At 41.9% G+C, this 26,607-nt stretch overlaps 1 protein-coding gene across 3 annotated transcripts in view; it reads left to right on the top strand.

Annotated features, from left to right (window-relative positions):
* The first annotated feature begins 1,202 nt into the window (after window positions 1-1,202).
* The window catches only part of KLF7 (KLF transcription factor 7), an 89,381-nt gene continuing 63,976 nt past the window's right edge, over window positions 1,203-26,607 (top strand). The window contains exons 1-2 of one of the 3 annotated variants that reach the window (XM_078379517.1): window positions 1,203-1,360; window positions 1,796-1,991. In XM_078379517.1, coding sequence (XP_078235643.1) covers window positions 1,344-1,360; window positions 1,796-1,991 — 213 coding nt within the window. In that variant the 5' untranslated portion in view covers window positions 1,203-1,343. The remainder of the gene's footprint in view (window positions 1,361-1,795; window positions 1,992-26,607) is intronic. The other 2 variants (XM_072978236.2, XM_072978245.2) reach the window with 2 other exon arrangements.

Below are 26,607 nucleotides of genomic sequence, written 5' to 3' on the forward strand. Positions count from 1 at the left end.
TGCTTTCCCCCGCCCCCGCCCCGCCATTCTGGCGGGAACGCGACACCAAGGGCACATATATCAGGCTCCCAAAAGGCACCCATGGCAACTTTCTCCTGCTATCTTCAATTTCAAGCCATGGGGGGGGGGCATGCAAAGGAAGAAGCGTCTCGGGATGCCTCTGCGCTGCCAAACCGGGAGCGCCCAGATTCAAGAGCCACGAGTTTCTTTGGAGCGCGCCAAGGTCAACAGCCGAGGGACCGATCCTGCCCCCTCCCCCGTTTCCTCACAAGTAGAGGTCGCGCTCGACGATTCCCACACCCGTATTATCCGCGCGCCTTTTCCCCGTGCTTGTGGTGTGGCTCGCAATGACTTAAGTCCACAATAATGCGGACAAGCTCTCTGGCACGTCTCTGAGGCTCGTCCTCCCAGGACTTTCTCGAGGAAACGTTTCTCTCTCTCTCTCTCCCTCCCCTGCCGCCACTCCTTCGGCGAATTTCGTACAGTACTTCCTTTCTTGCTCTCGGGCTCTCAAGAGGGGGGAAACTGGTCTAAACCACTTCAGCAAGCCCCACGCCACTTTTTTTTTCTCCGTGAAGACAGGGACCCTCTTCCCCGCCCCACAGCCTAGCTCCATCATTTGCGCACGCCCGTGTGCCGGCCCACCGACGAAAGCCTTCCACCCCATTTCCAGGCTTGCCGCCTTCTTTGCTCCAGCAATGCAACACGCAGCCTGCTGCAACGCAAAGATACCCTCTTTTATTTCCTGAGCGCCTTTGAAATTTGCATGCCACGCAGTTGGAGAGTCATTCTGCAAACCGCACGCTCTTCTACAACCCCCCCCCCCCCACACACACACTACTATCACACAAACAGCAACTCTCCATCACTCCCAAGTCTCGCCGCGCAACAAGCGGCCCGTCCCTTTATATAGTTCTCTAAAAATAGCTCCGCTTACACTGCCTTATTAGGCGGCAGTCTACTGGAGCCCTTGTCCAATCGCTCTGGCCCTTCCGTGCTATGTCCCACCTTCCCCTCTCGCCTAGGCCTTGGATTGGACACCAGTGACTTCATGAGCGGCCCTTTCGTCCCACCCCCTGTTTACCTTACATGGTCACGCGCTGCCTTAATGGACAGTTTCCTCTCAAGATCCCACGACTGCGCGGAAAAGAGGAGAAGGGGCCGGGAGGGGGAGGGGGGCGAGGAGCGCTGGGACTGGGGGGGGGGGAGCGCCGCGCGCGCGCGCGAGCAAAATGAGGGAGGAAGATGGGAGAGCGCGCAGGGGGCGCGCGCGCGCGCAAGAGAAAATGCAACCTCCCCAAAATAAAGAGCAAAGATTGCATTCAGCAGCAATGCAGAAATAGATGGCAGTCTCGTGTCAGTGAGTTTGCATTCTTCCCCCCCCCTCCCCGGCCCAAGAGCTGGAGTCAGCAACAGCCCTGGAAGGCGATTTGCTTTTTACTACAAGTGGAGAAGTCTCTCTCTCTCTATCTCTCTCTCGCTTCCCCCCCCCCCCACCGTTTTGGTTGCCTGGCTGACGGCTTGCGCTGTAGATGTTTGGGTGCATTTATCCTTTCTCACTGGGTTGTGGATGAGGCTATTTTCCTTCCCCCCTCCCTCCCTCCCTCCACTCTTGTTCCCGTCTTGATTTTTCCCCTCCTCTCTCTCCTTGAAAGTGTGATTACAAATAATCTATATATCTCAAACAAACAAAAGGCAAGCAGAGAGGGGGAAGAAAAAAAAAGGGCGTCTGGATTGACCGAAAAGGGCTTTTTTTTCCCTCTCTCTCCCTCTTCTCTCCTTTTTTAATGAACAGAACTAAAACCCCATCACGAAACCCCAAACACAAACCTAAAAGAAAAAGGTTGGAGTTTGCCATTTTTTTGCTCCGCAGCAGCCGAAGCTACAACATGGATGTGTTGGCTAGTTATAGTATATTCCAGGAGCTGCAGCTTGTCCACGACACCGGGTACTTCTCCGCTTTGCCATCCCTGGAAGAGAACTGGCAGCAGGTGAACCATTTACATTACTCCTGTAAATCTTTTTTTAGCGCGGGCATGGATGAATCGGAGCTGCTTTTCTGCTTTTCTTTTGTTTCTCGTTCTGTCTCATCCAGATTTCCTCCTCCTTCCTCCTCCTTTATCCTTTCCTTCTTTTTCTCCAAATAAGCGACGTTGTCATAAATGTCACGGTTAACGAAGCAGCCCGCTTTCAAAGCTACTTGCCTCGAATCCTAGAACTCCTCTTAGTAACCCGAAATCGGGGCGCACATGAGGTCCGGTGGAAGTTCGTGGGAGTTCTCTCCTTATTGTCTTAATGGGTTAATTTTTAGAAAGACAAAACTGTGTCCCCCCCTTTTCCCCCCTTTCCTTTTGGAACACGGGGGTGTCCTTTTTTTACCCACTGTTGACAACTGACAGCTGTAGAAGCCGCCTAAATTTCTTTCTCTGATTTTTCAAGGTAATTAATTGGTGTGTCAGTGCAAGCCAGGTGCTTTATTGGAGTGACTTGATTGCAGAGATGTACTGTAATAAAATTAAAATGAGCATCACCTTTTTGAGTTTCTTCTTTTTTAAAAATAAAATAAAATTATCCAGAACAAAATGCTCAAGGCTGGTTTTAGAATCCTGATAGTTGGTAGGTGATTTCTACACATCCAGTCGCGGAGTTTGGACACCAGAGGGGGTTAACAAATACTTCCAAAGAGGGAAAATGGGTAATGAGGTTAAGCTAAACTGGTAGACAATACTGTCAGGAGAAATGGGAGAATGAGGGACTTGTGTGAAATCTGTGATTAGCCTAAATACAAAGATGGGGAAGGAAGGAATGATTAGAGAGTGATCAGCTGGGATGGGGAAAGGGAGATGCAGGGCAAGAGATTCCTCATTAGGGCATGGCAGTACCTCAGGTAGTGTGCCCTGAGTTGAGTCTGTAGAGTTGATGCTAGGACCTTGAGTGTTTAGTAAAACTATTGTCTTACAAACAGGGGTAGTGGAGGGGGGGGGAAGAGTCTTGGCTTGCGTAGCTAACTAGACAGGTACGTGTGTGCAAAAAGCTTATGAGTGCTCATGTAAGTTGCATCTCCCTTGTGACAGTTGCATGTTGATGGAGATGATAAGTTGCAGGATCAGATCTTCCAGTCAAGCACAAACATTAACCCAAGTCTACTGCAGGGCTTTTAGAAGTGTATGTATATGTGGATCTTAACTGCTGTGAAACCGTTAACCATTTACAGTACATCACAATGAGCCGTTCAAGTATTTCTCTGTAGACCATCTTTTCAGTTCCAGCTTTCTTTACCACAAAGGTTCAGTAGCAACATAAGTTGTGGAAACATTTTTTTTTATTCTTATTTTTTTAACCAAGGGGACTTCATCTTTACTTGTCTCTTAAAGAAAGAGGAGCTGTTTCTGTTAGTTTGCTTGTTACGCATACCCGGTGATGAGTCACATCTGGTTTTCTTTATCTTTCTCCTTGGAATGCTTGATTCAGTTGGAGAGGCGAATAATTCTCCACTTAACAGTTCTTCCAGCTTGCTTCTGAGGGTGTCCTTGCTAGTTGAATCAGTTGCATATTAATAACAGTCTAGACAGTTCGATGCAAGATAATTTGTTGACATAGCCAGCATGCCTAAGGCAGATACTGTATGTCACCGTACTGTAAAGAAAGAAAACTGTCCATTTTCCCCAGCAAAAGCTCATATCTTTCATGTATGCTGAGCTTAAAAGAATAAGGTAGTAGTGGTTTTGTGTTTGCGTTTTAAGAGTTCATGTGTTTGTCTTAAGTCCTTTTACCAATTTTGAGCTTCTACTGCAGCTGTGTTGAATAGTTTTACCAAATTGTTTAAGATGCTTAGTTTAGATGAACATACCAGTCAGTAATAATTAGCATTTATGTCCCAGTTTTTGAATGCCTAGAGCATTCCTTGTATTACACCTCAATAACCTTTACAGACAATCTTGTCAGGTAGGCCATTGTTACTACCTTCATATTATCTGTGCTTGGGGGAAGGGCTGTACAGGTCTCCCAGCGGGACTGAAGTGAAATTTCACCATGGGATTTCCTAAGTTCTCTCTCTCTGTCTGTCTCTCTTGCGAGAGCATCTACGATAATAAAAAGAGGCTTTTCATAGGGCCTCCCCCCCCCCCCCCGCTTAGGAGAACTCGTACATCAAACCTATATATGCTTTTGGAAACTGATTTATCCTCCAGGCTTTGGAAGTGGCAACATGGCTTCAAGAATTTCAGGCCCCACTCAAGACTTCTTTACAAAATTGACTGAAGTTTTATTGAAGCAAAATATTAGCACCACCGTTGCGGTAGAGGAAACCAGCAGAAATAACAGGGAGAAAGCTCTGCATAGCTTCACCTTGCCTTTGTCCCCGTGACCGTCTTTTCTGATCCAGAGGTTTGCCTTTGCAAGAAGTTCCCAGACGAGGTCTGAGGCCTCTTGAACACAAAACAGTTTGCAGTTTCCTCATCCCCAGCTTCCATCCTTCAGTCCTGGGTAGTGCTTCTGCCTTTGACTTTCTAAATGGTGGGAAGTAACCCATCCTTTGTTGAAGGGTGTTGCTTGAGTTGGTTTCTTCAATGACATGAAACTTCCCACTCAAAGGAAACCAGTAGCCCTAAACCAATTTACTAGTTTAGCGTCCCTGATAAAAAGGGAATGAGCTGGCAGTGAGAAAGCCTTTAATTCAAATCTTATCTCAGCCATGACCTCGCTGAACCATGGTGTCAGCCCCAGGTTTCTACCTGCAGCCTGGAAATTTCAAATGGCTAGGGGTTGTTGTTGCTGCTGTTGTTGTTATTGGCTAAGTGTCTGAGCATATGAGGAAGCACAGGGTCAAAACTACTAGCACCACAAACCAGCCAAAGCAGGGCACTTCCATTCTCAGCTAAAGCTACATGGACTTTAAAATCCTGAACTGTCTGGCTCTTGTTCCTCCTATTGCATGGGAGGAAGGTTCAATGAAACTTGCTTTCAAGAAACGTGCTGAAGATGGCAGCTTTGTGTCCAGTTATTCATCCGAGTGTGAATGACGGCAGTGAAGAACTAGTGCAGTAACACTGTATTCCTTTCATATCCTTCCATCCTTCTTTCCAGTCCACTACTGTAGGTTGTGTTGGGTAAAAAACGGAATAGAAAAAGGTTACATGTAGTTGGCAAGTGTAAGAACCAGAACGCCTACATTGCTTCTGACTGCAGCAGTAACTCAAACCAGTTCCTAAATAATTGCTCACTCTCATCTGTCTTTCTTTCAGACCTGCCCCCCCTTCCCCATAGCTGAAGGAAGAGGAAGTCTTTAGGTCTCCGTTTCTGAGAATTAGTTGTGTGGAAAGTTATAATGAGCTGCTTTAAAAAAAAAAAGTAACACATCTTGCTAAATATAAAGTAGACAAACCTTTTGGTAGAAGAAAATAGTTCTTCTCTATGTGCATTTGCATGTTTGTAAATATGTCCTAGCTTCAAGATGGAAATAAGCTTAAAGAGAGCCAGTGTGGTACAGTGGACAGAGTGTTGGATTGGGACTCAGGAGACCTGGGTTCAGATTGCTGCTTAGTGATGGAAAGTCACTGGAGGATGGCAATGGTAAACTTGTTCTTGAATGTATTCCACACCCTATGAGGGTCACCATACATCATAAGTGACTTGACAGCTCCTAACAATTTCAACCAAGGTAAATACATTCAGGTTGTACCAGATTTAAAATGATTAAGATTATATACCTTGAAATTAAACGATAGAACATGGATAGGCTAATGCCTTTATTTGGATTGAACCGGTGTCAAAAGAGATAACTTCTGCATAGGTTTTGTGGAACAGATTGGAACAGTAGTAAATTTTCAACTTTACAGCAAGCAAATTAGCTCTGAAAAGAAAACCACAAATTACCTTCGTTTGTTATGATAGCCTTGGAGAATGGGCTAATGTTTGAGAAGGAGTCCAGGCCTGTCAAATACTGTCTGTGAATTTGCCCTGGGAGACCTGAGTTCAAGACTCTCCTCAGCCATGAAAATGTTGTGTTGACTCTGAGCAAATCCTTCTTTCTCTGCCCCACAGTGTTGGCCCAGTTCCAGGGATCAGTTCTAGTTTCATTTGAAGGGGCCAGTTTCTTTGTAAACCTAATTGTTCACACATCTTTTGAAAGCACTGCAAAAGTATCTTTCATGGAAGGAGTGGGAGAGGGAATGGCTACATTGGATAAGATATCACAGCCCAAATGGAAATGCTTGGATGAAATCAAAGAGACTTGTAAAATGTTGAACGAACCTGCATGGAAGAATGTTTTATGGCCAGGAAAAGCTTGCTATGTGTGGCTATCTGGTACATTATGTTTGGTTTACCACAAGCTGTGATTGTGTTCTTAATGGTCAGTGGTCTCAGAATGGACGTTCAGAGTTTATGTAAAGAATTTTTGTATCTTTCCCTGAAATTTTGATTGTAATATGGAATTATTGCCTCCGATGAGGGAAAGGGCAAGAAAGAGTGACAAAAAGAGTAATGTAGATTTAGTGTATTTATATTTGTAACACTTTGGCAAAATTTTTAAGCCTTGGATGATAAGCTGAGTTTACAGTACCATTTGTGTGACCATATATGAAACTGCTTACATATTGTTTATGACATTTGTTGGCTATTGCTGCAATTACCAGCTTATATAATATGCCCCTTAAATATATTTGAACCACATATGTGTATCCTCTGCTCCTTCTTTTTGTGATATCTTAAGGTTGGTGCACTCCAGATTTTTTTTGGGGGGGGGGCTACAACTTCTGTCATCTCCAGCTGGTACATCCAATAGCTAAGGTTTCTGAGGATGGTGGAAATGGAAACTGTAGTTGAGTACTCTGGGAGGACAGCAGGCTGAGGAAGATTGATCAGCATGCACTGCAGGTACTTAGATACTGAGTTCTGTTCAGATGGGAATATTTCTAATAATAACATTCTCTCCATCCTTCTGCTATTGGTTATACTGTTGTTCTTGGGTATCTTCTGAGAGTGCAAACACTGGACCGAGGTCTCCTGCAATAATGCAGCATCTTTTGCTGTGGCTGTACTGAGGATGCCAAATGAAAATGTGAGGCTGTTTTTGGAAAACCATAGACCCACTTCTTGCAACTATTAAAACCTTCTCCAAACCTACTCACCCGAGACCCTTTTTGATTGATGGTTTGTAGGGATTGAACCTTGCACCTTTCACGTACAAAGCAGTTCCTTGGCTCCTGAGCTCCAGTTACACAGTACAGTCTTGCAAAGCAGAACAATAGGCAAATTGCTTGCCTCTTCTTGCAAGTTGACCTGGATTAGTACAGATGTCGGGCAACAATGATATGCAGTTTAGGCACCCTTTTAAAAGGGGAAAGCTCTTGAGTACATTTGCCCTGAGAGAGAACAGGTTTAGGAGAATACTGAATTACACAGCTTCATGATTTCTCTGGACTCTTGGTGCTACTGGAAACTGCAGGCATGTTCCTGTACATTGCAGGTACCTATAAAACATATAGTTGTCTGTCTCTTCTTTTCTTCTTCTCTTCTTTTGTTTTTTTTTTTCATCAAACATATCCTGTACATACATAGCGTTCTACTTGGCATGGTCCACTACTACCGACTGACAAGTTATAGTGTACTTGTGGGCAAAACCGGAATAAATGAAGATACATTTGCATATTGTAGGGGAGACCCCATTTTTATAATACATTTGTGGAGAAGTTCACAAATCTGTTTTGAGGTTTGTGGGTCTTGGCTGAGAAGCCTCTAGACCTAGCAGAATGTTTTGTGTCCTTGGCCACAAGGTCATATCCTCTGAGCTGCTCAGAACTGTGGAATTCCTTCATCCACAAAGCTCCAGTATGTGAGATGAGGCAGGGCACCAGAAGGATTGCCCTTTTTTTGGCCTCAGGGAGCTTGTGGGTTTTTTTTTTTTTTTTTTTTTGGTGCTTGTGGGCAGAACTCCACTCTTTCTGCCATCTTTAGATTCCTCCTTCAGAAGAGGTTTAGATAGCATCTGCTAACTGAAAGTTCTAGAGAGCAGTAATATCAATTATACTTCTGTTGTAATGTCGTCTTCCTCCTGCTTACAATCTGATTCATCAAAACTTTGTTTCTTTTCATACCTGGTTGCGTACCTGTTGAGCTCAGCTCTGGCATTGGCACAGCCCTGGCTTATTTCCAAGTTGTTTTTAAAAATTAGGTTATCTTTAAGCCTGTGGATTTTTTTTCAGAGTTCACATTGGTGAACCTTCCTCGGGAAAAGTGAAAGGGTGGGGAAGTTCCCCATTGACTTAGTAAGTACAAAGTTCAGTCCGGCAGTGACTTCTCACTCCTGTCCTCAAGTTAAACTTGAGGTTGGACAGATTGCAAGTCACAGGAAGGGCAAAGTAAGTGGGAAAAATTTGTCTTGAAGGCCTGTTTGCTTTGAAACTGGCGCCAATGTCTGTCTCCTTCCCAGGACAAATAACCTGCATAGTTCAGTGGTATATGGGACTTCTCTTTGAGAGAAAACATTGACCCCAAAGTGGACAATTTGTGATCTTCCGTATGTGACTGGAGTACAGTTCCCATCAGCCCTTCCCGGAGAGAGTTGAGGGCAAGGATAGTCTAGTAAGACCTGGAGGGGCACAGGTTGACAAGTTCGGGGTTAACACACTCCCCAGTGCTCTTCACACACTGCAGTCCCAATATGGCTTTGCACACCTCCCCGTGCATCTTGTATTCAAAGCTAGAAAACTAAGCACATTCACTGCCATTTTGGCAACCACTATCATGCCTAGTTTGTCCCTAAGAGGAACTGGGTTGGTGTTGCTCAGTTCTCTCCACTGCCCCCCCCCCCAGTGATAGTTGCTCAAGAGAGTTTCGGACCAGATGGCTGATGATTTTTTGAAAATAGCCTGCTTGGAATCATGTGATATGGTCTCTCTATGTGAAAATGCAATCCATATAAATTTCACTCAATTCAAGCACCCAAGTTTGAAAAGAATACAGTACAAGAAAAAGTTAGAAAAGGCTTCTATCTTTTCTACACTTAATGTAAATATAAGCCTGAGGGTTGTATTCCATGACTCTGGTCATATTGGCTAAAGACAAGAGTGAAAGGGGAGTCTTGTATACATCCCACCTCCTGCAGGATCCCCATTGCATCACCAGTTATGTGACCAATCTTGCAGCCAGCGTGAGAATGGACATATGATGGGGTAGCCTGCTGGAGTGGAGGGAGGGGACACTTACGTGATTACTCTTGTGCTCTGTGTTTAGGCAACAGGGCATTAGCCTACATGTTTCTAGGCTGCAGTCCTCGACATGTTTACTAGGTGGGAAGTAATTTCCCTACTGAAAACAAGGCATTAACATCTGAGTAAAGATGCACAGGACTGTTCTTCTGATCTCATTGTTTGGAACTGGTGGTCAGGATCATGCTCTGTTCCTCAGGTGGTGTTACTGAATGATGGTAATGCCTGTGAAGTCATCTAAAATATTAGTGCTGTGGAAGTATTGAGATGACACAACTCATCTAGCAGAACTCTGCTAGCCATTAAACTGACTCACATTTGGCACTCAGGGCCATTTTGCTAGCTGGTTGAAAATTTTCCTCTACTACCGGGCAGGCATAAATCATACCGAGGAACATTCCTCCCTCTTTGCCATCCCCCATTGTTCTAGAATAATGGCGTACTTGGCCACTCCATAAACGAAACTCATCTCCTTTAATATTGCTATTTCATCTTAGTTCCACTTGCAGCAAAACACATTCCTAAGTGCTTATTGTACATCATACCCCTGGGAGGATTGCTTGCAGGAAAGGTTGGCTTCCCAGAACAGCTACCTGTGTGGTGTGCTGCATATTAGAAATGACTGCTAAATAAGTACCTGCACAATGGATGATATTTGGTAAAAGCCTTCTTGCTAACCTTTCTGATATCTCTTGGCTGCAAAAAAAATTATTATAAACTTTGTTCTAATCCTCCTTATAAATCTAGAGAGAAGGGAGATTTAAGTTGTTACTTAAATTGCAGAGTGGGCAAAATTCCCCCAATTCTTGCTTGAGCCCTGCAGTCCACAAGAGAGGACTTGTCCTGTGTCCTTTTGTTTTGAAAGGTGAGATCATGTAGCCCTGTTGTGACGGCTGCATTTGGAGGTGCTTTACAGCATCCGACAGCTGATTAATTTAATTTTGCTACTCTGCATAAGATGCTATATTTTCTGAGACATTTTCTTTTGAGTGGTCGGTGTGTGATGTCTTTTATTTTCTCCACCATGTTGATTTTTTTAAAAAAAAAACTGCATTGATCTCTAAAAGTAATCGCTGTATGCTACAATGAGTAATTTTAATAGTATGGTGGTTATCACTATGAGCAATAACTCTTCATTGCCCCCAATATATAAACAGAAGCAAGGATAAGGTAGGAAACTGTTACAGCCGTATGGGCAGTAAACAAAATATTTGGAGAGGCAACATGTAATTCCTTTCAGGGGAAAGGTATAAAACCAGTATTAAACTCAATACATATGTTTTATTGAGTTTAAAGAAGAAGATTCATCAGGTTTCCTTGTAGAGAAGGGCAAGGCACGAATTAGCACCAAAGGAGCGCCATCATTTGGGGGTCATTGTGAGGAAGGCATTGTTTCTTATGCATCTTAACTGTACTATTCTTAACAACTGGCACCCTAGAAAAATCCTGAAGCAGATGTCAACTATGGAGAAGATTGGGTGAGTGAAGGCAAATGCTTCAAATAAAGTCATTTAGGGCTTTATGAATATGATCAGTACTTAGAATTGGGCCCAGGGACACACTGACAGCCAATGCTGTGGTGCAAGATCATAGATACATGTGCAGACTTACGGCCTCTCACCAGATAAAAATTAAACAAAGTGCAAAATACAACAAATACCAATAGGCAGCACTTGGAATTTGAATGACCAGTCCTAAATATTGCTCTTACTAGGTGTATTTTTTTAAAACTATAATTGCTCAGCTGTTTGTTTATTGTGAGGGTTTCATATATCATTCCTAAAGGCAGCGTTTTTGTCTACCCAAAAAGTCACTTTCTGTCTACCCTTAACACTTCAGCATTTTGGCACTGTGAATGTGTGATTCTTCACTATGTCTCCGAAGTTTTTTTTTTTTTCCTGAGCAGGAGTATAGGAAGTACTGTATAATTGTGTCACCTCTCATTTGTTCTGTGTATGCAGTACAGCCAGGATCTATTTTGCTCTATTTCAGTTTTTTCAGTCACCCACCCTTCTCTGCATGCTTTCCTGAAACTGTGGGACAGCTCCCACTCTGCACTTATGAAGGTTGCTGAAAGCTTTTACGTGGAACCAGAGGGGGAATCTTGGATGTAGGAAGTGTGATTTTCCAGTCTTATTCACTGCCTCTCTATTACACAAATTGCACATGATTGCTTGGTTGGCATTGTCTGCATGCAAGTGAGTTGGCGGAATTCATTTACCCTCCAGTAGCTAAATGTTGCAGAAAGGGAAGGAATATAGGGCAAAATGACTAATGGCATTTGGCAAGCAGTGAACTGTAAGATGCAAGGGTTCAGTTTGAGCAAGGCAGCTCTCAAACCAAACAAGCCACCAGGGCAGGTGATGATTGGACAGAAGCAGTTATGCTTGGAGTGGAAAGATGATCTTGTTGCTTGATCCCGTGGAAAAAAAAATGATTCCAGCAGAAGATGTGAGAGCACCTCTTTCCTATTGTAACAATCTCTTTCCAGATCTTCCTTATTTCTATTTACATTAGGGGGGATATTTCATGAAGATATACTTCCTTCATATCTCTTTTTTCATCTTCTCCAAACAAAGGAAGTTCTGTGGCAGTGATTTGCTTTTGTTTTTTTAAGGTTAGGTGAAATTGCAGATGTGTAAGGCAGGACTAGGAATTAGACATGAGATATTCATAAGTGGAGTGGTCCACTTACTGCTTGCCACATGCCACAGACAGCTGTCATTGTTCACATCACACCAAATGCAGAAGTAGGCCAGCCAACACTTCCCTGCCTCCCTGCACAGCCAACCACTCTAGCAAGGGATGTCGAGTCTCCCTGCGCAGCTGCTGAGTGGTCAGCAGCTCAGGGAGGCAGGGAAGCACGATTCTGCAATTGGCATAATATGAACTATGGTGAATGTGTGGGCTGTGTAATGAGCAGCAAGTGGACCGACTGGTTCTGAGGAGAGGATCCAAACCACCCAAGCACTTGTGGTTCTAATATTTGTATTTGTCTCCCCTGGAAGACGAATATCCCATGTCTGCTAGGAATTCTGTGGATCTCTGGATGCTGTTCAGCCTGAGTTCCAGCATGACCAGTAGCAGGCAGTCCTGGGCCTTATAGCCTAACAGCAACATATTTATTTATTTGATTTATACCCCGCCCATCTGGTCTAAAAGAGCACTCTAGGCCACACCCTGAATGTAAAGGATCAGCACAGAGTTCTTTACTCTGTAGTTGCATGTGAAACTGTGCAAAAACTTTCCAGTTGTCACCTTGAACTATACATTTTGTAATTTAATATCTTGAACTGAAGGTCACCCTTAGCTATGCCATGGGAATGGAAACAAAGCCTGCTCCAAAGTAGGGGAAAAAACTTCATGATGTTCACTTTATCTATGAACCTTTTTTTAAAACGAGCAAGTACTTTCCCCTTCCTTGAGACACTTAGGGGTTTGGGATGTGTGTGAGAGAGTGAGTCAGTGAGCGAGAGACTATTTCAGTGGTTCCCATTCTTGGTTCCCCAGATGTTATCGGATGTTATCAGACTGCAGCTCACAGAAATCCTGGCCAGCACAGCTAGTATGAAGTCTTCTGGGAGTTTTGGTCCAAGGTTGGGAAGCACTGATCTAGTTGGAAAAAATCCCTAAAATGTAAAACAGTTACCATTAAACATTTCCCACCACCACCATATATGGTGCTCCAGTGTTGTAAATAACCTGTAAACTGAAGAACTGCTTTAAGATAAAGCAGTACTGTACATTATACTGTAATTCCTAGTACATTTTTAAAAGCTTTCTCTACTTTTACAACAAAGATCCCAAGTTCTGAGAGATGGTGTTGCAGGAAACCCTAGTTTCCTCAAAGTCTACAAGTTTTTCTCATACACTTGCTTTATGCTATATATGTCAATATGGATTGACATGCGATTTTTAGTTTTCTCTGTTACTCAGGTTCTATCCTGAAGATACTTGTTCCTTGTTTTCATTACCCACCATCCTGTTAAGAGATTATTTTCTTCTTATTTAGTACCTTAGATGAAATGGCAAGTGTATCTGTGTATGTCCAGTGTACAGTATTGTAAATACCTGTAGTTGATGCAGTGGATTTCCCAGTCATGATGGTCACAGTGAAGATTCTTGAGCTGTGGCAGCATGGAACCTTAACAGTGATAAACTCTCTTGCTAGTAGGTGACTTGGTTTATGCCTCATTTTGAAAACTGTTATTCCACAAATGCTCAGATTTCCTTTGCAGTTTTGTTTTTCCTCATCCTGAGTCCTCACAGCAGAGATTTTTGTACTAGGATTCTATTTTTCCCATTGTGGTACCCCAGCCACCACTCTTCTTGAAATGAATGAACTCCACCATGGAAGCCACTGAAATAGTATATTGAAATCTCTCATGTTTATGTGTCTGGGGGCATATAATCTCCTCCGTTTCTCCGTTACTCTGGAAAGTTTAATGCAAAAACGAGAACGCTGCACATACGAAGGGCCAGCTGAACTGGAGCAAAGATGGTGAAGAAGGGAACTGGATGACAGAGAACCATCTGATGCATTAAAAAGCCTCCTTCAAATATTGCTTTGTCTTTGACATATCGCTGGTAGAAAAGTGGTGCTAACTGTGTAATGGAAGCCTGGAGGAATGCCACCTAGGATAAATTTTGCACATTACTGAGCAGATTGGATTGGCAATGGAAAATGTGATGCAAAGGTTTTGAAAGCGTGTGTCTTTAAAGCGGCATTTGAAAATTGAACTATGAATGCTACGTGCAGACTCTTCCACAATTAACAATGTGTTAAAAGCAGGGCAAGGCTGTTCTTTGCAAGTGTCCTTGTGCCGGAGTTCCAAAAGAGGGCTGCAAATGTGTTTTATGTATTGTGCCAATCTGTCCTGCCAGAGTCTCCATGTTGTGTGACTAGAATGAAGAAGATGTGAGATCTGTTAAAGGTGGCTGCTGCTGCTTCTGCAGCTGTGGCAGCAGTTTAACAATGAGGCAGGTCCGTGTTGAAGAATGTAATAGGTTTGGGTCCTTCATTCGAATGCCATGATCTGTCAACTGAGACCAATCATACAGGGGAGCCTCTCAGCCTTACTAGTCTCCAAGCGTTTCTACTTCTCTGCAGGTATTTTTAGTCATTATTGCCAAAAGGAAGGTGTGTGTGTGTGTGTGTGTGTGTGTTTCTACACTCTTTATTTGTGGAAAGCCTCTGTGCTGCTTGGTTGACGAGCTGTCATTCTTACTTCTCAAAGGGGATCAAGGGGATCAGACAAATGGCTATTTACAGCTTGGTTGTGTGATGCCGATTCCATTCATACCTATTAAAAAAATAAGCCCCCTGAAGTGCAGTGAGACTCACAAGTAAATTATGTGTTTCTTTTAAATATTTGTAGTTTGATTGTCAGCCAGAAAGGCTCCCAGAGTAGCTTACAGTAAAAACAAGATAGCTGCTGGTGACCTCCACCTTACAATCTATGGGAGACATGACACAAAAGGGGGGGGGGGGAGGGATGGGATAAGGAAAGGAAGGGAAGGGGAGAAAAACAAAACAAAGAAGAAAACCTAGGCATCAGCCCTTAATGTTATAAAGTCCTAAATATGCATAAATTCAAGCTATTATTTTGAAGATTGCACAGTTGTTTGTTTGCCCTTTTGACTAGGATGTGGACTAAAACAGTCAGTAGCTCATCATTTTTGTTAACATTGTCAACTATAATTTCCCACTTAACCAGAGACAGCTTCGTCACTGCTATGTTTGATGGATCCTTGGTGATGGTAGACCCATTTCAGACTTTCCTGCTAAACTGTCTGTTGTTTTTGTTGTTAATGTGCCTATTTGTAGTCACACTCAAGGCTTTGATGATCTGTTCTATTACTTGACATCAGCCACGATTGTTTGAACACATGCAAAATGACTACTATATTCTTGCATTCATAGATAATATGAAAAAGTGATGGATAAGAATACACAGAAACCTGGAAGAAGTGACACTTGAAACCGAATGGATAATTTAATATGGAAGCAGACAAGGATGACTATTAAGTTATAAATAGTACAGTTCTTTAAAGGAAGCATTAGTTGTAGTTTTTAGACCCAATTCATATGTTGCGTCTGTACACATCAAGAGAAACACCCCTCCGTGTCTGGGTCTCTAAATAAGAGGCACTGGATATGCAAAGGCCAGCTGTACAAACCTCTAACTGTTCAGTTACCTTGTGCAGCGTGGCACATTCTCCACCTGGTAGTGGCGATTCAGCTGCTACCACTGTGACAATTGGCTTTTCAGAAGCAGCTATGTTTCCTAGGTCTCCTTTCATAAAAAGCCTGCTTTGGGCCTCCTTAAGAGGTTGCAAGAGGGTTTTAAATCGGTATGATGTATGTTTGGCCCTTTAGCCCAGAGCTGGGGGACTTGTGGCCTTTTAGGTGACTTAAAACTCTATATCCTATCGGTGCCGGACATCCTAGCCAGTATTGAACAGTGGTGGCAGTCCCAGTCCTATGTGCTCGTGAAAGCTAAAAGCCTTTATTACTTATTACTGTACTTATTTATTTGTTTGGACATATACCCCGCCCATTTAGTAGACTAGCCACTACTCTGGGCGGCTTCCAGAAGATAACAAAAATATACAAACAATTTTAAAAATGAACATATAAAAACAAAAAACCCTCATAGAACCTCCAGTCTAACAAATAATCCAAGAACCATTTATTTATTTATTATTTGTTTAGTCATTTAAAATATCAAGACCCCACCTTTCTCCTTAAGACAACAAGGCACCTTACACTATTAAAACAAACAATATTCAAAGCAAAAAAAGTTAAATTATTACAATGTTAATGTCAAATTAAAAACTAGTGGATAAAAACAGTTTAAAACCATTCTGAAAACATATTTAAAAATTTTAACAGAGAGAGAGAGAGAGAGATAACAAAAACATAACAGCCCTGTTCTTAGGCAGCCAGGTGTTGAGGGGGGAAGTGTCTGAAGAGAAAGATATGTGTCTGCTGGTGGAGGGACAGGGAAAAGGGGGCCAGCCTGACCTCCCATGGGAAGGAATTGCACAGCTCGGGAGCAGTGACAGAGATGGCCCTCTCTTGTGCCCTTACCAGGCACACTTATGATGGTCGCTGGATCAAGAGAAAGGTCTCCCTTGATTATTTTCAAATCTAGGCAAGCTCATAAAGGGAGGTGGCATTTTAGATAGCCAGAAGCAAAGCCATTTAGGGTCTTATTAGTCAAAGCCAGCACTTAGAATCTTGCTGCGGCATTTTGGATCTGCTGAAGTTTCCAAACTCTTTCCAAAGGCAGTCCCAGTAGGAACGCATTGCAGTAATCCAAACAGAATGTAATTAAGGCACGTGCCACTGTGGATGTAATGGACACACCAGTTTTAACTGTGCAAATGCACTCCTGTCCATCACCAACACGTGGACATCCAGGCTCAGGGGCAAATCCAGGGGCACACTCTAATTGCAAACCTGTGTTTTCAGGGGAAATGTAATCCCACCCAGCATAGATTGAAGCCCTACTGCCTAGTCAGCCTTTTGACTGACCAAGACTTGTCTGGATTAAACTTCACTTCTGTATAGCCACTCTGGCCACGTGACAACAGAAACTGTCTCCGGACAAACGCTGGCTCTACGGCTTGGAGACAGGGATGAGCACTGCCGCCTAGAGTCGAACACAACTGACTAAACTGTCAAGGCGAACCTTTACCTTTAGCTATTCTTTTGGAACACTCTTTACAGTGGTTTTGCTTTTTCTTTTCATTTGACAGGCTTGTTTGCTTCTAGAGTCGTAGCCCTAAAGTAATCCAAGGAAGCTGTTTCCTCTCTGGAGCTGAATACCTCTTTAACATGCCTTGGGCTGGGAACCTAAAAACTAAAATGGTGAATCGGGGAAACTCCCCTTCCCCCAACTATAGAATACATGAGCAGACTATCTTGGAAATCCTACCAGCGGCCTCAGACACAGAAATTATCTTTATATAACTTCAAGGTGACACTGGAAGAGTTTTTTCCCCACTCACCTCAACCTTGATTTGCAAGATCATTTACTTGAGAACTTTGCCAGCTAATCTGAATGCATTCAGACTGTAAATCTGCCTTATAGATTTACAGGCAATGCTGCTGTTTCTGGTGAAGTTCTTAAAACTGAGTGTATGGTTGCTTTTGGAATTGAACTAGATCATAACAAAACTGTTTTTAAGCTATTATCTAGTTAGGCTCTTGGCCTCTAATTTAGGATGCTCTAAATATTGCTACTGATTGGTTCAAAATTGGGAAAGGAGTACGACAAGGCTGTATATTGTCTCCCTGCTTATTTAACTTATATGCAGAATACATCATGTGAAAGGCTGGACTGGATGAATCCCAAACCGGAATTAGGATTGCCGAAAGAAATATCAACAACCTCCAATATGCACATGCTACCACTTTGATGGCAGAAAGCCAGAAAGAATTAAAGAACCTCTTAATGAGGATGAAAGAGGAGAGCGCCAAAAATGGTCTGAAGCTCAACATCAAAAAAATTAAGAGCATGGCCACAGGTCCCATCACCTCCGGGCAAATAGAAGGGGAAGATATGGAGTGACAGATTTTACCTTCTTGGGCTCCATGATCACTGCAAATGGTGACATCAGCCAAGCAATTAAAAGATGCCTGCTTCTTGGGAGGAAAGCAATGATAAAACCTAGATAGCATCTTAAAAAGAAGAGACATCACCTTGCCAACAAAAGTCTGAATAGTCAAAGCTATGGTTTTTCGAGTAGCAATATATGGAAGCGAGAACTGGACCATAAAGAAGGCTGACCGCTGAAGAATTGATGCTTTTGAATTGTGGTGCTGGAGGGGACGCTTGAGAGTCCCCTGGACTGCAAGGAGAACAAACCTATCCATTCTGAAGGAAATCAAGCCTGAATGCTCACTGGAAGGATTCACAGATCCTGAAGCTGAGGATGCAATACTTTGGCCATCTCATGAGAAGAGAAGACTCCCTGGAAAAGACCCTGATGTTGGGAAAGTGTGAAGGGAAGAGGAGAAGGGGACGACAGAGGATGAGATGGCTGGACAGTGTCTGCGAAGCAACCAACATGAAATTGACACAGCTATGGGAGGCAGTGGAAGACAGGAGGGCCTGGCGTGCTCTGGTCCATGGGGTTACGAAGAGTTGGACAGAACTTAACAATTAAACAACAACAACAATAAATATTGCTATTCTAGTTTTATTAAAGACAAACTCTAACTACCATATGGGTCTCAGTCTTGGTAAGAGGAGCACTTCCCCGGAAAAGATTAATGCAATAGACCTGAGCTGCCTGATGTAAAAAATTCTTATCATGAAGGATGAACGTTTGCTGTGTTCATGATGGAGGCACGTGCACTTTGAAGCTCTGGCCAATGCCTTCTGTAGAACTGGATAACGTTCAGTTAGTCCTACTCTGGCATAATTGAGTTTTGGGGCAAGATGAGTGAAAAAGCCAGCTATTCGGGATTGTGTTGAATAGCATTACTGTTATTAGTAAAGTTTACTAGTTGAAATTTACCCCGTTAAAAAGGCATTTTTAAGAATTGTGTGGGCAAGTAGGATGTTCCAGTACATTTCTGTCTTAGAGGTGGGCTTAGGAGCTCAGAGGGTTGTGGTCCACAGGGATCGAGGTTCTTTCTCTTCCTGCTCACTACCGTATCTCTTAATATAGTATACTCTTCCCTTTCTTCAGTCAGAGTTTCAGCTTTAGTGGGGAAGGAACCCCCATGGAGACTTGTGCAGTGAGTGGGAAGGATGGGTCAGAGGGAGTGCCATATTGGACCTGCCACCCTGCACTTTGCCAGACACGTGCTGGCAGTGATTTTCACCCCTGAAACAAGGTCCTGGGACTATAGGATTGCAGACGTGCTTAGAAAGAAACAAATTACGTCAGTTCCTTCTCCTCCTCTTCTTCTTATGGGCTGTTAAATCACTTCTGAATTAGGGTGACCAAGCAAGAGTTTTTGAGGTATGTGAGATGTTCAAGGAGTGATCACTTTCCACCCCACCTCGGTGAGTTTCCATTGCCCAACAGTGACTCTTAACTCATTGAGTCCTGGGCAGGTCTCCTAGACCAGGACTCAATCCACTAAACTTCTTCGGCTCTCTGTTTTTCCTCTACTGCCTTCAAAAATGCTGCCCTAGTGGCTATAACATCAGGAAGACAAACACCAGTCACTTGAATCTGCCATTCAGATCCAAATGAATGGGAATCTCACTGTAATATGAATTGCTGCTTTTACAAATAATTGAATGCATGGCCCTCAAAATTAAATATATTAAGAGAAAAATGGATGTCATCCACAATGTGCATTTATTTATTATTTTTCACATTTGTATCCACTTGTCTTATGAGGAGCTCATCATTCATGGTTCTCCTCCAACCCATTTTTATTCACAACAGCTAGCTTACTCCAGGTTGGTAAGTATAGGAATGCAGTCTAAATTCCAGTGAAGCAAGAAGTGATATAGAAAGGCACCATTGTCACTCCATCCAGCTCTCTCTTGATCTACCCCACCCTTCTAGATGTGGTCAATTACAACTCCCCTAATCAGCAGGCAATTCTTTGTACAGAAATTTATCAATGTTTGGTTATTGTGGGTTTTTCGGGCTCTCTGGACGTGTTCTGAAGGTTGTTCTTCCTAACGTTTCGCCAGTCTCTGGCTGGCATCTTCAGAGGACAGGAGTAGCATTCTGTGCTCTGGTGCAGTTTCAACATTTGTTGTTGACCTGGATGAGTATTAGATTTAGAAGTGGTTGTCTCGAGTTCCTTGCTTTTTGTGTTCACAAGTGCTGCATTTGAGACTAAAGTATGTTTTTTGTCACCTGAGCAGACAGTGTAGGAATGGCATCAATGAGCCAAAAATAGAAATGTTATGAGGCCTTGTTATCTATATTAAGGCCATTAGAGTCAATGGAAAGAACTTCAGTAACACTTTGTGCTGCAGTGCAGAAAAAAAAATACCAGTACTCATCTGTGTAGTGGCATTATCTAGGTCTCAGGACGTCTGTAGATACATGTATGTTTAATCTTAAGGACAGAATGGTTCTCTATAGGCATTGTCTATGCATTTATTTGTGCCCAATAGCTGAAGCTTTGTGGGTGATTTAAAAAAAACCCTCTTCAATTCATACAACGTTGATAAACCAAACAAAGCTTAAAACAACAACAAAGTAAACCCAAAGTAAAAACCAGCAACAGTGCATGATATAAAAAGGTAACACATAGAAATATGTGGTAATCTACATGCAGTATTGGCCTGCAGTGATGATTCTGCCACTGTTAAGCCCAGTCAAATAGATGTAATTGTTAAAAATGCAGACCTTAAGATAGATAAACCAAGAAAGTACAGAAACAGTGAACAACATAGGACTCTTCTTATAACAATGACATTCCTTCCTTAAACCACATTGGCCCAAGGAGTTGAATGTACAGTATAAAGGTATTGTAAATAAAGATAAAAACAGCCAGCTGCTAATGACTAGAAAGGAATATCAAAGAAATACTTGATGCAATTTTAGTAATTTGTTGTTTTTTGATATTATTCGTTGTATTATTTTGTTGTCTTATGTTGATGATGTGGGGTATAGGCGGATTCAATTCTTTTATGTACAATGAATGCCCAGAATAGTGAATTCTCATTAAGTTGGGTGGTATAAAAAATAAATAAATAAATAAACAAAATAAGCTTCGATGCGGAAAATTTGGTGTTAATATTCCTTTTGAGTTTAACTGTGTGGTTTCCTATGGGAAATGGTGCTTCGACTTACAAACATTTCAGCTTACGAACACCATTCCAATACGGAGTAAGTTTGTAAGTCGAGGCACCACTGTACTTTAAATGCACAACAACTACAGTGCATGGCTGATGGGAAGAGAGGGCTTAAACATTCATTTTAGCAGACTTTGAATTTGCTGTGAACAAAGCAACCTAAAACATCCAATTTGAGAGTCAACATTAACTTGGTAGGGACGAGGAAGGGCTGCCACTAATAATAAAAAAAGTAGTAGAATTAGTAGAATTGGCATAGAACAAACTAGTGGAACTTGCATTAATATTTTGAAATGCATGTGTACTTTTCAGCATATAGTGAGAAACATCAATCCTGATTGTGTTTAAAAACTATCAGAGTTTGTCCAAGGCATATTTGTGCCTTAAGCCAGTGGTTCTTAACGTGGGCGATAATGCCCCCCAGGGGGCGATTTCATTTTTCAGGGGGGCGGTAGAACGAAAAGGGGCGGCAAGGGGGCGCTGGAGCAGAAGGGGGCGGTAGGGGGGCGCTGGAGCAAGCCAAACCTGTGAAGATGGCTGCAGCCTTTTTACAATGTGCATGAATATATATTTTCCTCCAATCTTAATTTAGTTTCAGAGTTTTCGTCTTGAAATTTTTAGTTCCTGCATTGCGGTTTGTTTTTATGCCCTTTTAATATTTCTTTTTGAGTCTTAAAATTCGCTTGCAACTAAATCATTAAATGTTCCTTTTGGGGGGCATTTCATTTTCTTGGAATTGAATATTGTTTTCAGGGGTCATTGGATTTAAGTGTCTTTCATAAATAAATAAATAAATAAATAAATAAATAAATAAATAAATAAATAAATAAATAAATAAATAAATAAGATATCATCACCGCGGGGAGGGGGGCGATGATAACTTCCTCAATGGCTCAAGGGGGCGTTTCTTCCAAAAAGGTTAAGAACCACTGCCTTAAGCAATAAAATCTACATGGAGCTCTCACTAAGAATGCCGAGGAAATATATGATAAATTAAATAACTGAAAATTTGCTGCCATTTAATGGCGCCAGAACATCCACCCCTTGAGAGTGAGGCTGCCTCAACCTGCCTCATGCCAGTAGTGGTCCTGGTAGCTATTATTGGGCTAATTGATGTGTTGAAGGTATGTGGGCCATGAATTTATAAAATAATGAATGAATGAATCTTTTCAGATATTGGGCAGAATCCTGTTGTGTAACTCTGTGCCTGACATAACCCAGATCTGGCACCAGAAATGTTTAATGTATATGAATTAAAAGCATATTATCCTCCCCTACCTCATTTTAGGTTCTGAGACTCCCTTGGGCTCCCTTTTGTCATGGGGAAGCCTTTGGGAACTTTAGGACAGACAGGGGGCAAGAAAAGCCTTTAAAAGTTTTTTTTTTAAATCACCACTGGATTGCTGGCAGGAGTCCCAATCCCAGTGATGGGGATTGGGAGGTGATATTTTACTTTTGATAAAGGTTTCTCCATCCTGAGGCTCATAACAGCTTTCCCAGGGCAAAAGGAAGCCTGGGAGATCCTTAGATGCAAGATCAGAGGATATGTGTTTTAATTATTGTAAATTAAATCTTTCCAGTGTCTGATGGGAGTTATGTTGGGTGCAAAGTTATGCAACAGGATTTTGCCCACTATAGAATAATGTTGTCTAAGTCTTATAACCATTCCATAAAACTCAGAGATCTGAAACATAACGCATACAGTACTCGCATTGCAATGCAGCATACAAACCTTCTGTTAACTATAAAAGCCATAACTTTGTCATTTTTCTTAAATTCAAAACATAATCCATAAATGCAGACTATATTTCATTTTAATTCCTGTACCTTATTTCTTTAATTCATTTAATGTCAGCTCTGCAGCCTCAGAATGCTGCACAGATGCTTCTGGAATATTTATTATCCTTCCTTCCATACCTGATGGAATTACATTCTCTTCTCTTCCCCCCCCCCCGCCCTAGCCACTGAACTTTGCATAGTAAAGAGTGTCTGGCAACTTGTCAGAGAACCCGCATTGGAAAATGTTGCTAAAATTGTTTCCGTGAATGGTGAATTCATTGGTAACAACTACCCTAACAAAATCCACAATGTGCTTTGAAAAAAGCAACCACAATCTGGCATTGCCAAAACGTGCGCATAAGCTTTGCCTTGTTTTTTCTTTACAGCCAGCAGTTCCTAGCAGGGAAAAAGCATCTCTTTAAGCAACTGTAAATTTCTTTAATAGATGGTAGAAATAACCATGTATTATTTTTACCCTTTCTCTTATCTATTGATACCAGGGGGCGGGGGTGGGGGGAGCATTTCTCAGAAAGAAAGGAGCCAATCTGTCCTGTGGACTGACAGGGCTCTATTGTTCAACAGAGTGCTCTAGCACCATCCCACAATCACTCCTGCTGTGGTTGCTATCATATTGCAGTACGGGAGTGATGCAACCCCAGTGGGTTCCAGTGAATCTCATGTAGTCTCCTGACTAAGGACGATTCCTGCCTTGTTCCTGGAATACAGATGGTTAGTTTGTTGGATACCTCATTTTCATGTGAGCCAAGGGTTTGATGGCCAAGCTAAACATCTTGTCACTGAAACACCGAAAGCCATAAATATTTATAATGGCCAGAATCCTACTGGCATTTGCGTAACTTTACCGGGCTAATTGTGGCTAGGTCACATGCCTAGTCATGCACCTTACTGCAGAACTGAATGTACTCTGGGATCTTATCAGTTAGCTGTAATTACCATGGCAAGTTATACAAAGCTCACACAAACACAAAAAGGATTCTACCATTATGTGCATTCTTGCACGTAGCTACTTGCATTTAAGCACCAGATAATTTAATGAGTCTTCCTTCTTAGGTAGGTATAGGATTTCACTTTGATTCTATAGCTTTCTTGGAAGATAGCAAACACCATTGATCAAGTGATAAGTATGATGCCTGATTGTTACTTGACAGCTGAGGCGACACATATTCCTCATTTATGTACGTACCTATGACACTATGGCTGAAATCATGTTCTAAGTAATCCTTTTCATAAGAAAGGACTACTCATTCGGAGGAACTGACTCATTTTACAGCATTTTGAGCATCTGAATTTCTGCTCTCAGTCACCTGTGGCTCTTGTGCAATCTGTTTCAATAATGGCAGCAGCAGTTTTCGGTAATAAAAGATTTCCTCCTCCTGTCCTGTGGTTCCCATGGCTTCTTGACAATGAAAGACAATACACATAGGAACCTCAGTACAGAAATTGGAAATGTTTAATTAAAAAAATGCTCCAGCTGATTATATCATCAGCCATACAGAGACATAAATTATGGAACAGATTTCCAGCCATTGTGTCATAAATACATAAATGCATGAGGAATATCTGTGTCAGCTCAGTTGTTGGAATAAATACAGAGCTCTGAAATCTCACAGATTCTTCAATAAAGATCTTTCATGGCAACATATTGTAGATGATGCTAGAAATATATGTTTTAAGCAGAAATGTGTATTCTCTGGAACACTGGTGTACCTCAGACAGGTTGGATTGGAAATCTTAACAATAGACTGTTTTCAGATGTCCAATATCAAAGTTTGTTAACAATGCTGGCTGCTTGGGACACTCGCCCAACACATATATTTACTTTTTTTCAAACCTGGGATTTTTTAAAAGCTAAAATTTTTCCCCTTTCCTTCTGTAAAGGAAGGAGATATTCCAGGGTTGTTCAAACACCCCAAACTATCTTGTAGAGACCTCTAATGGACAGATTATAGGTTGTTGATGGTGCAAAGAGCGTTATCTGTGTCATCTTTTGCATACCATGATGACATAATGGAAACTGGTTAATATGGCTGCTCCTTTCTTTCCTATGGCCCTGTAGAGTCTTGCTCCTCTTCCTGGAATCTAATTGCTCTGGACTGGCAGCAGGTCTTTTTCTCTAAAATGCAGATCTAAAGCAGTACTACATGTGTCCTGGATCTGATGGCAAGCATATATTAGCAACGTTTCTTTCAAGTAGTATTCCTCTTCACACCTTATCTAACCCTTTAAATGTTGTGAGGTGGATGATAGGCTCTTGAGAAGTAACCCTTTTTGTTTGGTTTGGTTTGGTTCTTGTACAAAAAGCATGTGGCAGAGCTTGTAATGGGAGATCCCAGAACTTCTGGTTAGCCATCGCTAAATCTACAGATATATATTTGTGTGGTTTTCATGGTTCAGGTGCTCAAAATGCTGTAAAATGAGTCAGTTCCTCTGACTGAGTACCTTGTGGAAAGGATTACTTAGTCGGGTGCTTATTGCAATGTTTGTTTAGTTCCTTTGGTTCTAACTAAACAATTTGGAACTACCTGCTGTGAAAATTAGTTGTACAAAAACAGCAAAATGAAGTCTTAACAGTTATATCTATTAATATTAATTTGAAAGCAATTAATAGTAATGAATCTACAGTTATTTTAAAGTTGTGCAACCATAAACTACCTAGGCTTATTTGTATCATAGTTTACACTGAGGTAACCTACTTGATTTGATCTTTGATTTCCAAACTGAGACAGCATAAAAATCACAAATCAAAGCTTGTTCATGCATTCGCTTTGGATAATTGGAATGGATGGTGTGCCTTTTTTTTGTTTCGTTTGTTTTGCTTCAGGAATAAAAAGGGCAGGGAACCTCTCAAAATGTAGTTAACTCAGAGTGTTGGCTGTATTACTCATTAGGACTAGACATTGTGAATAGAGGTTTGCGAATGTCATCTGCTTTGATTTGTTCCAGATTATTTGTCTTACAAATTGCAACGAATTCAAATCAGCCCATTTGTCTGTTTTGATTTCTATTGGAACATTCCAAAGTATTTGTACGTGTTTGTATTCATCTGAATAGTGGAAAAAGCATGGACATGAGAGGAAACAAAGGGCTCTGACCTGGGATAGGGGGGTGGAACTCAGTGCCGTTAACTATCGCTTGAGCACCAGTGTAGACAAAAGTTCCCATCAGAGCTGCTGCTCTGGATTTTTAATTTCCAAAGTGCTGAAGTATACAGTGCTGCAGAGAGCCCTGACTCAATTTGAGCATGGCATCCTCACTTTGCTTCAGAATAGTTAGGGAACAGGACACATGTCTCCACTTTGCTTTGCTTTCCTAATCAATTCTGAATCTCAGCCATATCCTTCATAGTGGGTATCTTACACTGATGATATGCCAGTTGTGCAGGCTCTTAACGTATTTTCTCATCTATCCCTGCTTTCTTCGTTTGCTTATTGGTATGGTAAGGCCATCCGTTCAGTTCAGGCCTTCTGTGGATGCCTCTGCTTTCTTGAGGTAGCGCAAATGGCAACTGTAGAGAGGAGGGCTTTCTCAGTGGTTAGTACCCCAGCTCAGAAATCCTCTTCCCTAGGAAGTCCTTCTGATGCCCCTTTTTTATACTTTTGGGATCAATTTAAAACAATATATATATTGTTTTAAATTGATCATTTTAAAGATAGATAGATAGATAGATAGATAGATAGATAGATAGATAGACAGATAGATAGATAGATAGATAGATAGATAGATAGATAGATAGAGTTTTAAATATATGCAGGACTTTAAATTTAGCCTTGCTGATTGCAGACTTAATCTGGTGTATTAGGGTCCTGCTGCTT

Source organism: Pogona vitticeps, chromosome 1, assembly GCF_051106095.1.
Source record: "Pogona vitticeps strain Pit_001003342236 chromosome 1, PviZW2.1, whole genome shotgun sequence".
Classification (NCBI taxonomy): Eukaryota; Metazoa; Chordata; class Lepidosauria; order Squamata; family Agamidae; genus Pogona; species Pogona vitticeps.